Source organism: Callorhinchus milii, unplaced genomic scaffold (genome assembly GCF_018977255.1).
Source record: "Callorhinchus milii isolate IMCB2004 unplaced genomic scaffold, IMCB_Cmil_1.0 Scaffold2, whole genome shotgun sequence".
Taxonomy (NCBI): domain Eukaryota; kingdom Metazoa; phylum Chordata; class Chondrichthyes; order Chimaeriformes; family Callorhinchidae; genus Callorhinchus; species Callorhinchus milii.
In genome coordinates, this window is record NW_024704743.1 from 380,868 (window position 1) to 396,097 (window position 15,230).

The window sequence follows — 15,230 nt, forward strand, 5'->3', positions numbered from 1 at the left end:
GAGAGAGGGAGAGTGTCTGAGAGTGAGAGGGAGAGTGTCTGAGAGTGAGAGGGAGAGTGAGAGTGAGAGGGAGAGTGTCTGAGAGAGTGAGAGAGAGAGGGAGAGTGTGTGAGAGAGGGAGAGTGTCTGAGAGTGGGAGGGAGAGTGTCTTGAGAGTGGGAGAGAGAGAGAGGGAGAGTGTGTGAGAGAGAGAGGGAGAGTGTCTGAGAGTGAGAGAGAGGGAGAGTGTGTGAGAGAGGGGGGGAGAGAGGGAGAGTGTCTGAGAGTGGGAGTGAGGGGGAGAGTGCGTGAGTGAGGGGGAGAGTGCGTGAGTGAGGGGGAGAGTGTGAGAGTGAGGGGGAGAGTGTGAGTGAGAGAGGAGTGAGAGGGGGAAGGTGTGTGTCAGGAAGAGAGGGGGGGAGAGTGTGAGAGAGGGGGAGTGTGTATATGTGTGAGAGTGAGGGGGAGAGTGTGAGTGAGTGAGAGAGGGGGAGTGTGTATATGTGTGAGAGTGAGGGGGAGAGTGTGAGTGAGTGAGAGAGGGGGAGTGTGTGTGTGAGTGAGAGAAGGGGAGAGTGAGAGAAGGGGAGAGTGTGAGAGAGGGGGAGAGATGTGTGTGAGAGGGGGGAGAGGTAGAGAGGGGTTTGTGGGCAGACAGTGTGTGTTTGCGAGTAAAACGGGATAGAGGGGGGAACAGAGAGTGAGTGTGTAGGGGAGAGGGAGGGATGAGAGAGATAAGAGTGTTGCTGGGTGTGTGGAGTAAGGAAACTTGCCCAAGGTTTCACCCCCGCCCGGGAATCGAACCCGGGGTCCTCTCGCTGGCGAGGCGAGCGCTCTCACTACCAAACTGCAGGATTTACTATATCAAAGCCACTGAGGCAATCGTAGGCAACCGTTTCCTCCTGTTCTTGCAGAGCGAGGTCAGGATCAAGTTCGAGCAAGAAGGGGAAAAGCGGTGAGTTCGCTGGGGAAAGCGGGGCCTGGGGTCACACAGGAGATAATAATAAAAATAATAATAATAATAATAATAATAATAATCCTCGCATTCGATACTGCGCTTTTCATGTTGGGAGGACATCCCAAGAGTGCGTCAGCGATTACACTGGCGGAGTGGACAGTAGGAGTCCTGTAGCTCGGTGGTTAGAGCTCTCACATCGTAAGCGAGAGGACCCCGGGTTCGATTCCTGGTCGGGGCGAGACCTTAGCCAAGTTTCCTTACTCCACGCACACACACCCACACCCACGCGCGCGCCTCTGTTTACCAGCAGTCAGTAGGATCGCTATCCGGGGGTAAATAAGCCCTTCGGAAAATAATAATAATAATAATTTGGTCACTCAACGCACGACTTGTTTGCGGGGACGGACGCTGAGCCCACAAAATGCACAGTCACTACCCTTTACAGTAATATATTCTGAGACGTCTCAACGACATGATAAGGCGTTGTATCAAATGCAAGGATTAATATTAACATTAACCTGAGATCCAAACAATGTACAGCACTTCTGACGGTACACACCCCAACCCCCACCCACCACCACCCCTTCCTGATGTTGGGGCTTGAACCCACAACCTTCAAAACAAACCCATTCGTGACCGTGTGAATTGGAGTTGAAGTGTCTCTTTCCTCTCTGTTTTTACCCCTGTCCATCTCTCACCCTTCTCTCTCTCCCCACCCCCTCGCCACCTTCTCTCACCCCCTCACCCCCCCACCCCTCTCTCCCCCCCAACCCCACCACTTCCCACCCCCAGGATCGTGCAGTTCAGTCGGCCTGTGTTGCTCAAGACTGTGTTTCAGAAGGCGACGGAGATATTTGGACAGCAAATGGACTTACATTTCACTGACAGCGAGGTATGTGCTTTAGCTCAGTGGTTAGAGCGCTCGCCGTGCGAGCGAGAGGACCCGGGTTCGATTCCCGGCCGGGCTGGTCAGGGTGAAACTTTGGCCAATAGTAGTCCCTTCAATAATACACAAATAATTCGGTCGCTTCAATCCAGGACAGTTTGTGGCGACGTTGCTGTGCGCAATTGGCTGCTGCATTTCGCCCACAAAATACGCAGTCAATTCGCTCTCCAGTATACCCTGTGGGGGGGAGGAGGGGGGGAATGGGATAGAGGTAGGGAGTTGCAGATGTTTGGGGGTGCAATGGCTGAAGGCACGGCCACCGATGATAGCTGGCGTCAGCACTGGCTAACGCATTGGCTATTGGCGCGAGGGGCCTTCCGCCTCTCTGCCCCCCACCTACCGGAACTCCATCCCTCAGTTCCCCCCACCTCGCCCCCCCCCCCCTCCCTCGCCACCTTCAAGACCCGTCTCAAGACCCTCCTCTTCGATCGTGCTTTCGATCGCCCTCCTTCCCCCCATTCCCCCAACACCCTCCCCGACCCCGATCTTTAGCTCGGGTCCAAACCTCTGTCTGTCCAGCGCCCGGGGACCTCCTCCCGATGCGACAGGCGTTGTGTATAAATGTGTTGTTGTGGTGGTGGTGGTGGTGGTCGGAGCTCACAATCGGTGCCTTTCAATCTCACAGTTTCGTATTCCGCTGCGATGTCAGAGCGATCTGGACAGAGCGGTGGAAAACTTGGACCTGAATTCAACCGCGAAGTGTCTGAGGATCTCGGTGTCTCCTCGGAAAACCAGCTATGTGGGTACTTCCTCTTACACTTGTGTCGTTCTGTAGCTCAGGGGTTAGAGCGCTCTCGCCTCGCAAGCGAGAGGACCCGGGTTCGATTCCCGGGGCGAAACCTTGGTCAAGTTTCCTTACGCCACGAGGAAGAATTTGGGGCAAGAGAGCGGGAGGGGAGTGGGACTGATTGGGCAGCTCTTCCAAAGAGAGGTAGAGATAGGGGTAGAGAGAGAGAAATGGGGGGGAATTGTGAATCCTCACCCTTCTGGTTCCTCTACCCCCCCCCCTTCCCCCGACTGACCAGCCGGGGACTGTTGAGGAATCGATCGAACCCCCGACTCCTGTTTTCCAGGTGAATATCAAAGCCATGGAGAAGCTTCCGGAAATCCGCACGGCCAAGTCCATGGGGGACCTCATGGGCTCGTTGTACACCTGCGGTGAACGTCATCGCAAACTCTCCACAGGTAACTCACCCCTCACCGACCGCTTCCATCTCTCTCTCTCTCTCTCTCTCTCCTTCATCTCGCTCTCTCTCTCTCTCTCTTCCTCTTTCTCTCCAGGTTCGCTGCACTCCGGACGGACATCCCCTCCTCCCGGGAGCATTCCCGACGGACAGCAACGGATTGCCCGGCAAGGCTCCTACACCAGCATCCACAGCGAGGGAGAATTCATCCCAGAGAACCCGGATCTGAACGTAATCCTCAATCCCAAGCTCTCCCCGGAATTCTACAGCAAGAGAGGAGGCCATTCAGGGGCAGAGGAGAGAGAGAGAGGGGAGAGCAGGGAATGGGGTTTAGAGTAGAGAGCTCCGGTGGGGGAGCGAACCCCAGCACAGACACGATGGGGGGAGAGAGAGAGAGAGGGAGAGGGAGAGCAGGGAATGGGGGTTAGAGTAGAGAGCTCCGGTGGGGGAGCGAAACCCCAGCGCAGACACGATGGGGAGAGAGAGAGAGCAGGGAGTGGGGGTTAGAGTAGAGAGCTCCGGTGGGGGAGCGAACCCCAGCACAGACATGATGGGGGGGGAGAGAGAGAGAGAGAGAGCTGGGAATGGGGGTTAGAGTAGAGAGCTCCGGTGGGGGAGCGAACCCCAGCACAGACACGATGGGGGAGAGAAGAGAGTGAAGAGAGAGCAGGAATGGGTTAGAGTAGAGAGCTCCGGTGGGGGAGCGAACCCCAGCACAGACATGATGGGGGAAAGAGAGAGAGAGAGAGAGAGAGAGCAGGGAATGGGGGTTAGAGTAGAGAGCTCCGGTGGGGGAGCGAACCCCCAGCGCAGAAAGTAGAGTTTTCTCACAATTGTCTCTCTCACAGGTGTTGGAGCCTTTCAGCAGTGCAGACACCTCGTTGTCGGGCAGCTGTCAGTCTCTGGACAGATCCATCGACAGGTAAATAACCCTCTACCCCGACACCGTTGTGGAGTCCTGGAGCCCAGTGGTTAGACCGCTCCCCTCGCGAGAGAGAGGACCCGGGTTCGATTCCCGAGCAGCGCGACATCTCAGGAAAGGTTTCTTACTCCGCACACTCACCACGCGCACACACGCGCACACACACACCACACGCACGCACACACACACACACACCACGCGCGCACACACACCACGCGCGCGCACACACACCCCATGCGCACACACATTCACCAGGCACACACACCATGCGCACACACACATGCACACACACACACCCACTACGCACGCACACACTCACATACACCCACCCACGACACACGCACCACACACACACACCACGCACGCGCACACGCCCACACACCACACACACACACGCGTCAGCAGTCGGCAGGAACCCGCTTGTTCGACGGTTGGCGCTTTAACGAGGGTAAGAACCGCTCCCAAATAGTGCGGTCCCGACCGTTTGTGGGGGGCGCTGCTGTGCGCAGTTGCCCGCCCCGTGTCAACCGCAAAAGATACCCAGTCACTTCGCTTTACGGTGTATTCCATGAAGCGTTTGGCACGTCTCAATGGCGCTGTATCAAATGCAAGGATTATTATTATTATTATTATTATTATTATTATCGACAACTGCTGCGAGACTGTAACACCCGACTGCCGGGATGGCGGCGTGCGAACCAGGTCGGACGTTGGCCATTTTTGATCACCCGGCGATGTGTCCCGTTTCCTGTAAGGATGACCTGATTCTCCTCTCTACCCACAGCCCGTCGTATAACCAGCCTGGAATGGGAAAGACAGCCGCGTATCTGGAAGATTCCTTCAACTTTCCGGGTAGGAACGACGATGGTGGAGGGGACGGGCGGGCGGGCGGCCGGGGGTGAGGGGGGTGGGGGTTTGCGGAGAGGGGAACGGGGAAGTGCGGGGGGGGGGATGTCACCAGGAGAGTTGTGGCGGGTGGTGTTGGGGGTTTCAGACTGTCGGAAACGTCGGAAACCTCAATCCACCGTCACTCAATCCACGACTGTTTGCCGGACGCCGCTGTGCGTCACTGTCTGCCGTGTTTCACCCACGGTCACTCCTCTACGCCCCTCTCCTACACGCCCCCCCCCCTCTCTCTCTCTCTCCCTCTCCCCCCCCTCTCTCTCAGCCTTTGTGTATCTGTTGTGTGCACAGCTTTAAACAGAGCAGAATGATGTAATGGAAAAAAATGGGAGTAACTCCAATCGTGTCCTGGCAGTTGACAGTGATTCCTTCCCTGTTCGCTCCGCTGTCACTGCCAAAGCTCTTGCCTGCTACGTCAAAGTGTCTGGGCGTGCGTGTGTGCATGTCTGGGTGCGTGCGCGTGTGCACGTGAGCGTGCGCATGTATGCGCGTAATTGTGTGTGTGTGTCCACGAGTATGTGTGTGAGCGTGTGTGGGTGCATTTGTGTATCTGTGTTTGCGTGTGTGTATGTGTGTGTGCGCGCGCGCATGTGTGTGTGTGTGCGCGCGCGCGCGTGTGTGTGTGTGTGCGCGCGCGTGTGTGTGTGTGAGCGTGTGCGTGTGTGTCTGTATCTGTGTGTGTTTGTCTGCGCGCGCGTGTGTGTGTGTATGTGTGCGCGTGAGTATTGATTTACGTTCACACAAGTCACAGACAATAAAATAATCCTCCCGTTGATAACCCGTTAAAACCCTACAAGCCAAACCCCTAACTCACTCACTCACTCACTCACTCACTCACTCACTCACTCTCACTCACTCACTAGCGGGGAGGGTGATCCTAGTGGACAAGCAGCGGGGAAGCTTGGCCGAGCTGTGTGTGGGTTTAGTTGGTTACAACTGTCCAGCGCTTCGGGACGTCCTCTCGACGTGAAGGGCGCTCTATAAAGGGAATCTTGTTGTTGTTGTTGTTGTTGTTAGACTCCAGCAGTTACCCCAACGCACACTCTGGGCCCCCCCCCCTCCCCTCCCCTCCCCACCCCCCACAAGCCTTGGCTCTCGGAATTAGTCCAACAGGACATAATAATAATAATAATAATAATAATCCTTGCAGTTGACGCAGCCCCTTATGCCATTGAGACGTCTCAAATCGCTTCGCAGAATATACCGTTAAGTGGAGTGACTGTGCATTTTGAGGGTGAAACGCGGCAGCCGAAATTGCGCCCGGCAGCGTCCTCCCCCCCCCCCCCCCCCCCCCCCCCCGCAAACAGCCGTGGATTGAAGTGACTTCATTTATTTATTTCATTTCTTTTGGGAGGGATCATTAACCCCGTGAAAGCCATCCGCCAATCAACTGACAACCGGGTTCCTACTTACGTGAATTGGCGCTGTGTAATTGTAACTTGTTGTTGTCGTCGTCGTCGTCGCCCCTTTCTCTCACGACCTGACGCTCTGTGCTTCCGATCATCCTTTTTTCCCCCCCTCCATCCCAGGCTCCCACCCCCACCCCCACTCTCACCCACCCACCCCCTCGCTCACACCCCCAGCTCAGACACCCAGACTGTGTCAACCCTCTTGACATCTCTCCGTGCCGCATAGTTGCGCTGTGTGTACGTCATTGCGTGTCTAACGGAACAGGCTCGATGGGCTGAATGGCCTCCGATCCCTAATTGCAGGCGGTTCAGCCTTGTTGAGCTGATGTGGTCTGAATTCCTTTTAATACTCTTTTTCTCTCTCTCTCTCTCTCTATTTCTCGTTCTATTTCTCATTCCCTTTCTCTCTTGCTCTCTCTTTCTCTCTGTCTTCTCTTTCCTCTTTCTCCCTCTCTCTCTCCTCTCTCTCTGCGTCTCAGACTTAACGGCATCGTACTGCGATCGAGCAGGTAAAGGAGGAACGTACCCACGGCAGTACCTTGTCTCTCACGGTCGCAGGGATTACAGCAACGGTAAACGAGCAATTATTCTTATTTTATTTACAATTGTTATTTTGCTCGTATTTTATTTCATATCCCCTTTTTTTGGGGTGTGCGGGTGGGGAGGGGGGCGCGGAGGGGGGGGGTAAGCGAGGTCTCCTCGGAGCTGAACTGGCCCCAGGGTGACATGTTTGGCAACAGAATGTGGGTGTCGAGCCCCCACTCCCACCCTCTGTGCCGGTCTCTAGTCCCCGGTTCCCGAGCCAGGAGGGGCCGCAGTAATCTCAGGGCACTCGCGGCTGATGGCAGCACAGTGTGTGGTATCCCGGGCTATCTCTGTGTGTGTGTGTGTGTGTGTCTCTCTGGTATCCCGGGCTATCTCTGTGTGTGTGTGTGTGTGTCTCTGGTATCCCGGGCTATCTCTGTGCGTGTGTGTATGTGTGTGCGCGTGTCTCTGGTATCCCGGGCTATCTCCGTGTCCCTGATCCCGGTCACGTCCCTGTGTCTCCCAGGCCGTCAGACCTTCCCGAGGAGCTTCGCGTACCAGGAGAACCTGTTCCAGTTGGTGCCCTCAAGCCGGTCGATCAGCGTCAGCGGAGACCCCTCTGCTGGGACGCTGCTGTACGAGGACAGCCAGACCCTGCGCTGGGCCAGCGAGGACAAGAACTCCCTCAAACTGCACGAGCGTCACCTCTCCTCCATCTGTGAGTAGCCACGTGAGGGCAAAACCTTAGGCACGTTCCCTCACTCACACGCACGCAACACCACTCGCGTGCGCGCACACACCCCTCGCACGCGCACCCTCGCACGTACACACGCGCGCCCTCTGTTTACCCGGCGGTCAGTAGGAACCCAGTTGTTACCCGATCGGCATGTCGCTTTCTGGGGGTGGGGGGTGGAGGTGGTGGAGGGTGGAGGGGGGTGGAGGTGGTGGGGGGTGGAGGGGAGGGGGTGGAGGGGTGGAGGTGGTGGGGGGTGGAGGGGAGGCGGGGGTCAGTGTTTCGCCCACAAAATCCGCAGTCACCACACTTTACGGTGAGACCTCTATAAGTTTCGTATTCTCCTTCTCTCCCTCTCCCCTCTCTCTCTCCCCCTCTCCCTCTCCCCCCTTCTCTCTCCCCCCCTCCCTCTCCCCTCCCCTCTCTCCCCCCTCTCTCTTGCCCGCAGCACCTCACGCTCCGATCAACTGGCGTCTGGGCAGGTTCCTGGGCCGCGGGGCGTTTGGGGAGGTTTATCTCTGCTACGACGCAGACACGGGGAGAGAACTCGCCGTCAAACAGGTGCCCTACGACCCCGACAGCCAGGAAACCAGCAAGGTCAGCCGCAGACTGTCCGTCTGTCTGTGTGTGTGTCTGTGTGTCTGTGTGTGAGTGTGTGTACCTGTGTGTTATGTATTGTCTGTCTGTCTTCCTGTCTGTATGTGTGTCTATGTGTGTGTATGTATGTGTGTCTGTCTGGTTGTGTCTATGAGTGTGTGGGTGTCTCTGTGTCTATGTCTGTGTGCGTGTCTGTGTGTATGTGTGTCTCTGTGTGTGTGTGTGTGTCTGTCTCTATGTGTGTGTGTGTGTCTCTGTGTGTGTATCTGTGTCTATGTGTGTGTGTGCGTGTGTGTCTCTATGTGTGTGTGTCTCTATGTGTGTGTGTGTGTGTCTGTGGCTATGTGTGTGTGTGTGTCTCTATGTGTGTGTGTGTGTGTGTCTCTATGTGTGTGTGTGCGTCACTGTGTGTGTGTGTCTCTATGTGTGTGTGTGCGTCACTGTGTGTGTGTGTCTCTATGTGTGTGTGTGCGTCACTGTGTGTGTGTGTGTCTCTATGTGTGTGTGTGCGTCACTGTGTGTATGTGTGTCTCTGTGTGTGTGTGTGTGTGTCTGTCTCTATGTGTGTGTGTCTCTGTGTGTGTATCTGTGTCTATGTGTGTGTGCGTGTGTGTCTCTATGTGTGTGTGTGTGTGTGTGTGTGTCTTGGCTATGTGTGTGTGTTGTGTGTGTGTGCGTCACTGTGTGTGTGTGTCTCTATGTGTGTGTGTGTGTGTGTGTGTGAGAGCCTTTGACGGACTTTACTGTTTCTCCCACAAACTACACAGCACTGTATATTGCGTGAAGCCATTTGAGACGTCTCAATCAGGCGCCGTGTCACGTGCAAGGATTACTGGCATAATCATTGATGCATTGCCTTTCATTGTCGGGAAGGCGCCTCAGAGCGCTTCAAAGGATTCACCGTGAAGTGTAGTGACTGTGTATTGCATCGCAAACTGAGTGTGTCTCGCGCTGTACCCAATATCGGCCACGGAATGCGTTTGTCAATCATGGAGAATTTTTTTCCCCCTCCCACCCCCCCCCCTCTCTCTCTGTCTCTGTACCCCACCCCCCACACTCTCTCCCCCCTCCCCCACTCTCTCCTCTTCCCATCCTCTCTCTCTCTCCCCTTCCCTCCCTCTCCCCGTCTCCCACCCTCTCTCCGTCTCCCGCCCTCTCTCCTTCCCCGCCCTCTCCCACCCACGGTCCACACTCTCTCCCCTCCCCTCCCCTGCCCCCTCACGCTCTCTCTCTCTCTCTCCCCCCACCCCACCCCAGGAAGTGAGCGCGTTGGAGTGCGAGATACAGTTACTGAAGAACCTGAGGCACGAGAGGATAGTGCAGTATTACGGCTGCCTGCGGGACACCATGGAGAGGAAACTCTCCATCTTCATGGAGTACATGCCTGGGGTCAGTGACCTGTCTTTTGTGCCCCCTCGGTTAGAGCCCTCGCCTCACGAGCCGGAGCACCCGGCTTCGATTCCCGGGGCAGTGGGCGAAACCTTAGCCCAGTTTCCTTCCTCCGTACGCAGAACGGTTCGATCTCAAGGTCCTCGCACCTGTCCCTGGCGCACCTCCCTACCTCTCCGACTCTCGTCCCCTCCCCTCGACCGTCGACCTCCGCGCTTTGGCCGCCGCGCCCCGAGACCCTGGACCCCTTCGAGGAGCTTTGAGACGTCTGAAAAGCGTAATAAAGGCGCTATGTCGATCGCTAGGATTATGATTTATATTATTATAACACTCTCCCGCAAGCCTGGCCCTCGCACCAGAAGACCTTCCTCTTTGACCGTGCTTACGGTCACCTTGCCCACACCCCGACATCCCCCCTCACCCCCCCTCCATCCCCGCTCTGCGTCAATCTCCGCCACCGCTCTCAGTGCACCGGGCGCTGTGTAAGCTGTTTTTGTCGTGTGTGGACTCTCAGGGCTCCGTGAAGGACCAGTTGAAAGCCTATGGAGCGTTGACCGAGAAGGTGACGAGGAAATACACCACACAGATCCTAAAGGGCGTCTCTTATCTCCACAGCAACATGATTGTACATCGAGATATAAAGGGTGAGTCTCTCTCTCTGTCTATTCTCTCTCTCTCTCTCTCTCCGCACTGCTGACCAGTGTCAGTATGGCTCAGTGAGTAGCACTCCCTCCTCCTCTAAGTCAGAAGGTTGTGGGTTCCAGGCCCTCCCTGGACAAACAGTGGGAACGCTTGCCAGACAGCGATATTATAATAATAATAATCATCAGAATATACAGCACAGGATCAGGCCATTCGGCCCAGCTGGTCTTTGCCGGTGTTTATGCTCCACATAAGCCTCCTCCTGCCCTTCCTCCTCTAAGCCTTCAAGCATAATAATAACCTTCTATTCCTTTCTCCCTCATGTACCTATCGAGCTTCCCCTAAAATACATCTGCGCTATTTGCCTCAACTACTCCTTGTGGCGGTGTGTTCCACATTTCCGCCACTCTCTTGTGTGAAGACATTTCTTCCAACTTCCCCGTTTGATCTATTTGTGGCTATTTTATATTGGTGGCCTCTGGTTTGGGTTTCCCCACAAGTGGAAACATCTTCCCTATGTCGACCCAATCCAAACCTTTCATCATTTTAAGGGCCTCTATCAGTTCACCCCTTCACCTTTTCAAGAGAAAAGACTCCCAATTATGTTCAGCCTTTCCTGATAGGTGTAACCTCTCAGCTCTGGGATCATCCTCGTGAATCTCCTTCGCACCCTCTCCAGTAGCCTCTACATCCCTCCTGTAATGTGGGGACCAGAACTCCAGTGCAGTAATAATCCTTGCATTTGATTATCGTAACGTCCCAAGAACAGCCGCGGATTGAAGCGACCAATTTATTATTTTTTTTAAGGGATTATTACCCCCAGAAAAGCGATCCAGCAATCGACTAACAACCGGGTTCCTACTTACTTCTGCGTAAACCTAGGCGTGTGTGTGTGTGTGTGGAGTAAGGAAACTGGTTAGACTCCAGCAGTTACCCCCAACGCACACTCTGGTATCCCCCCCCACCCCCCCAAGCCTTGACTCTTGCCAACCTGCGCCTAATACTCTGTGGTAGCAGGGAATGGCATTAGAGTAGAGAACTCCAGTGGGGGGGGGGGGGGGGTGAGTACCAGCACAGACACGATAATAATAATAATAATAAAAATAATCCTTATGTTTGATATCGTGCCTTATCATATCATTGAGATTCTCAAAGCGCCTCAAAGGATATACTGTAAAGTGTAGTGACTGTGGCAAAATGTGGCAGCCAGTTGCACACACACAGCAATGTGCTACCAACCCATGGATTGAGTGACCAATTTTGTTTGGGGGAATTAGCGGCCAGGACACCGGGGGGGAGAGAGAGAGAGAGAGAGAGAGAGAGAGAAAGTGCCTTCTCTTTTCCAACAGCACTGCGGCTCTTTAATGTTCACCTGAAGATCCAGACGGGACCTGGGTTTAACGTCTCATCGAGAAGGACGGGGTCTCTGACAATGCAACTCCCCCCCCCCCCCCCCCCAGCTTAGACCGTGTCATTCCAGGTCCCGATGTGGGGGCTTGAACCCACAATCTTCTGACTCAGAAGCGAACGTGATACCACTGAGTCAGGCTGATGCTCACGTCGGGGAGAGGGCAGGGGGATGGAACTATTCTGGTGTGAACTGATCCTCCCAGTTTCTTTGATAGATGGAAACTTTGTGCTGTGTTTTCCTGTGACTGGAGCTGCGTTATCAGCGGCGATGATGTGGATGTTAAAAATAAACCTGGACCGACTAGGAGCACAGACTCCAGAGAGCTGATCAGAGATAACATTGTCAGCAGCCCCCAGCCAAAGGGACACATCCCTCTCCAAGCCTGGGCGTAATGCAACTGACTCACTCCTCTCACACCCACTCCTCCAACTGCATGCTTAGCTCAGCCGGCTCAGGCCTTCTGAGCACTCACCCCTCGCCCCCATCCCTGGCTGTGTTGGTGTTGATGGTGTTGATGATGTTGGCGTTGATGATGTTGGTAATGATGGTGTTGGTGTTGATGATGTTGATGGTGTTGATGTTGGTGTTGGTGGTGTTGGTATTGATGATGTTGGCGTTGATGGTGTTGGTGTTGTTGATGGTGTTGATGATGGTGTTGATGATGTTCATGTTGGTGTTGGTGGTGTTGGTATTGATGGTGTTGGTAATGATGGTGTTGGTGTTGATGATGTTGATGGTGTTGATGATGTTGATGGTGTTGATAGCGTTGATGGTGTTGATGGTGTTGATGATGTTGATGGTGTTGATGATGTGATGTTGTTGGTGTTGATGGTGTTGATGTTGATGGTGTTGGTGTTGATGGTGTTGGTGTTGATGATCAAATCCACAAAATACACAGTCATCACATTTTACAGTATATTCTGTGAAGCGCACGTTGATCCAATACACACCACTCAGTCAGTCGCCTGTGAATAATTTGAGATGCTTTTATGATCATATTTATAAGAATTATTTTTTATTTTCTATATTAATTTTCTCTTTTCTCTCTCTCTTTTCCAACTCTCCCCCCTCACTCTCTTCTTTCTCTCCTCCTCTCTCCACCTTCTCTCTCCCCCCTCCTCTCTCTCTCTCCTCCTCTATCTGTTTCTCTCTCTCCCCCCACTCTCCCACTTCCCCCCGGCCCCCCACTCTCTCTCTCTCTCTCCCTCTCTCCTCTCTCCCCTTCTCTCCCACTTCCTCCCTCTCCCTCCACCCTCCTTCCCCCTCACTCTTTCTATCTCTCCCCTCCTCTCTCTCCCGTCTCTCTCTCTCTCCCTCTTCTCTCCCCCCTCACTCTCTCTCCCCCCTTCCCCCCCCCCCTCCACTCTTCCACCAGGAGCTAACATTCTCCGGGACTCAGTGGGGAATGTTAAGCTGGGGGACTTTGGTGCGAGTCGGCGGCTACAGACCATCTACATGTCGGGGACGGGGATGAAGTCGGTGACGGGAACACCGTACTGGATGAGCCCGGAGGTGATCAGTGGAGAGGGATACGGCAGGAAGGCTGACGTGTGGTGAGAGCCGGGGGGGGGGGCGAGGGGCAAGACACGGGGTGGGGGGGGGGCTAGCAAGACATGGGGAGTGAAAAATATGGGGGGGTATCGAGACATGTTGTCGATATTGGTGTTGATGATGTTGTCGATGTCGGTGTTGATGATGATACAGCATCTGTGTTACAGCACAGAATGAGGCCATTCGGCCCAACTGGGCTATGCTCCAGACGAGCCTCCTCCTGCCCTTCCTCAACTAAGCCTTCAAGCAGAACCTTCTATTCCTTTCTCCCTCATCGAGCTTCCCCTTAAACACATCTATTCTATTCACCCCAACTACTCCTTGTGGTGGTGTGTTCCACATTTCCGCCACTCTCTTGTGTGAAGAAATTTCTTCCAACTTCCCCGTTTGATCTATTTGTGGCTATTTTATATTGGTGGCCTCTGGTTTGGGTTTCCCCACAAGTGGAAGCATCTTCCCTATGTCGACCCAATCCAAACCTTTCATCATTTTAAGGGCCTCTATCAGGTCACCCCTTTACCTTTCCAAGAGAAAAGAGTCCAAAATATGTTCAGCCTTTCCTGATAGGTGTAACCTCTCAGCTCTGGGATCATCCTCGTGAATCTCCTTCGCACCCTCTCCAGTAGCCTCTACATCCCTTCCGTAACGTGGGGACCACAACTGCACGCAGTGTGCGGTCTCTAAGTGAGGTCTAACCGAGGTTCTGCAGCTGTTTCCCATCACTTCCCTGCCTTTCATTTCTATCCCTCGAGAAATCAACCCTCTAGAAAAGGTTTGCCTTATTATTTTTATGGCCTTATAAAACTATAAAATTATAAATTATAAAACTAGCGTCGCTAGTTTTAGTGAATTGTGTGTGTGTGTGTGTGTGTGTGTACCCCAAGGTCCCTTTGCTCCTCCACCCCATTTAGGTTTTTATTTTCCTTATGCCTTCTACCGAAATGTACCACCTCAGCCAAAGGAGGGTATTTGAACCCAGGACATCCCAGGGTTAGGGAGCGGAGGGAGGGAGAGAGAGAGAGAGAGCAGGAGAATGGGGTTAGAGTAGAGAGCTCCAGTGGGGGGAGCAAGCCTCAGCACAGACACCATGGGGAGAGAGAGAGAGAGCAGGAGAATGGGGTTAGAGTAGAGAGCTCCAGTGGGGGGAGCGAGCCTCAGCACAGACACCATGGGGAGAGAGAGAGAGAGAGAGAGCAGGAGAATGGGGTTAGAGTAGAGAGCTCCAGTGGGGGGAGCGAGCCTCAGCACAGACACCATGGGGAGAGAGAGAGAGAGAGCAGGGAATGGGGGTTAGAGTAGATAGCTCCAGTGGGGGGAGCGAGCCCCAACACTGACACGATGGGGAGAGCTTGCGTACGGTGACACGACCCTTTTGTTCCCCACAGGAGTGTGGGCTGCACGGTGGTGGAGATGTTGACGGAGAAGCCCCCTTGGGCTGAGTTCGAGGCGATGGCAGCCATTTTCAAGATCGCCACACAGCCCACCAGACCCCGCCTGCCTGACACCGTGTCCTCCGCTGGCAGAGACTTCCTCCTACGCATCTTTATCGAAGAGAAGCACAGGCCCTCGGCTGACGAGCTCCTCTCTCACCCCTTCGCTCAGTCCGTCCTCTAGCCTCCCACCACCCCACCCCACCCCACCCACCCACCCACCCGCACCACCCCCATCACCCAGGCAATGCAAGGGAGAGGGAGGGGGAGCGGGTTTGGTGGGTCACCCATGTCTGTCACTTACAAACCCCCCCCCCCCCACCACCACCCCCACACACCGCACACACACACACGCACACGCGAACACCGGCAAAAAAAAAAAACGAGCCTTAAATTATTTTTTTGTTTCAGAAACAAACACACGCGCACTTACACATACACACGTAGACACACACATGCATATATACATGGACACACACGCGCACACATAGGCACACGCACACACACATATGGACACACACGCACGCAAACGCACATGCACGCAAATCCAGACACGCACACACTCACAGGCAACACATAAATACATGCGTACACACACTACACATACACACGTTATACGCGCACACATACATCTCACACACACACACACAC

General features: G+C 54.4%; 1 protein-coding gene across 4 annotated transcripts in view; it reads left to right on the forward strand.

Moving 5' to 3' along the window:
* map3k22 (mitogen-activated protein kinase kinase kinase 22) overlaps window positions 1–14,789 on the forward strand; it is an 18,181-nt gene extending 3,392 nt beyond the window's left edge. For all 4 annotated transcript variants that reach the window (XM_042332218.1, XM_042332220.1, XM_042332222.1 and 1 more), the window contains exons 4-17: window positions 894–934; window positions 1,730–1,829; window positions 2,509–2,622; window positions 2,957–3,068; window positions 3,165–3,298; window positions 3,916–3,989; window positions 4,774–4,841; window positions 6,781–6,873; window positions 7,353–7,544; window positions 8,008–8,156; window positions 9,414–9,545; window positions 10,060–10,189; window positions 12,974–13,151; window positions 14,535–14,789. In XM_042332218.1, the coding sequence (XP_042188152.1) occupies window positions 894–934; window positions 1,730–1,829; window positions 2,509–2,622; window positions 2,957–3,068; window positions 3,165–3,298; window positions 3,916–3,989; window positions 4,774–4,841; window positions 6,781–6,873; window positions 7,353–7,544; window positions 8,008–8,156; window positions 9,414–9,545; window positions 10,060–10,189; window positions 12,974–13,151; window positions 14,535–14,763 (1,746 nt within the window). In that variant the 3' untranslated portion in view covers window positions 14,764–14,789. The remainder of the gene's footprint in view (window positions 1–893; window positions 935–1,729; window positions 1,830–2,508; window positions 2,623–2,956; window positions 3,069–3,164; window positions 3,299–3,915; window positions 3,990–4,773; window positions 4,842–6,780; window positions 6,874–7,352; window positions 7,545–8,007; window positions 8,157–9,413; window positions 9,546–10,059; window positions 10,190–12,973; window positions 13,152–14,534) is intronic.
* The last annotated feature ends 441 nt before the right edge of the window (window positions 14,790–15,230 follow it).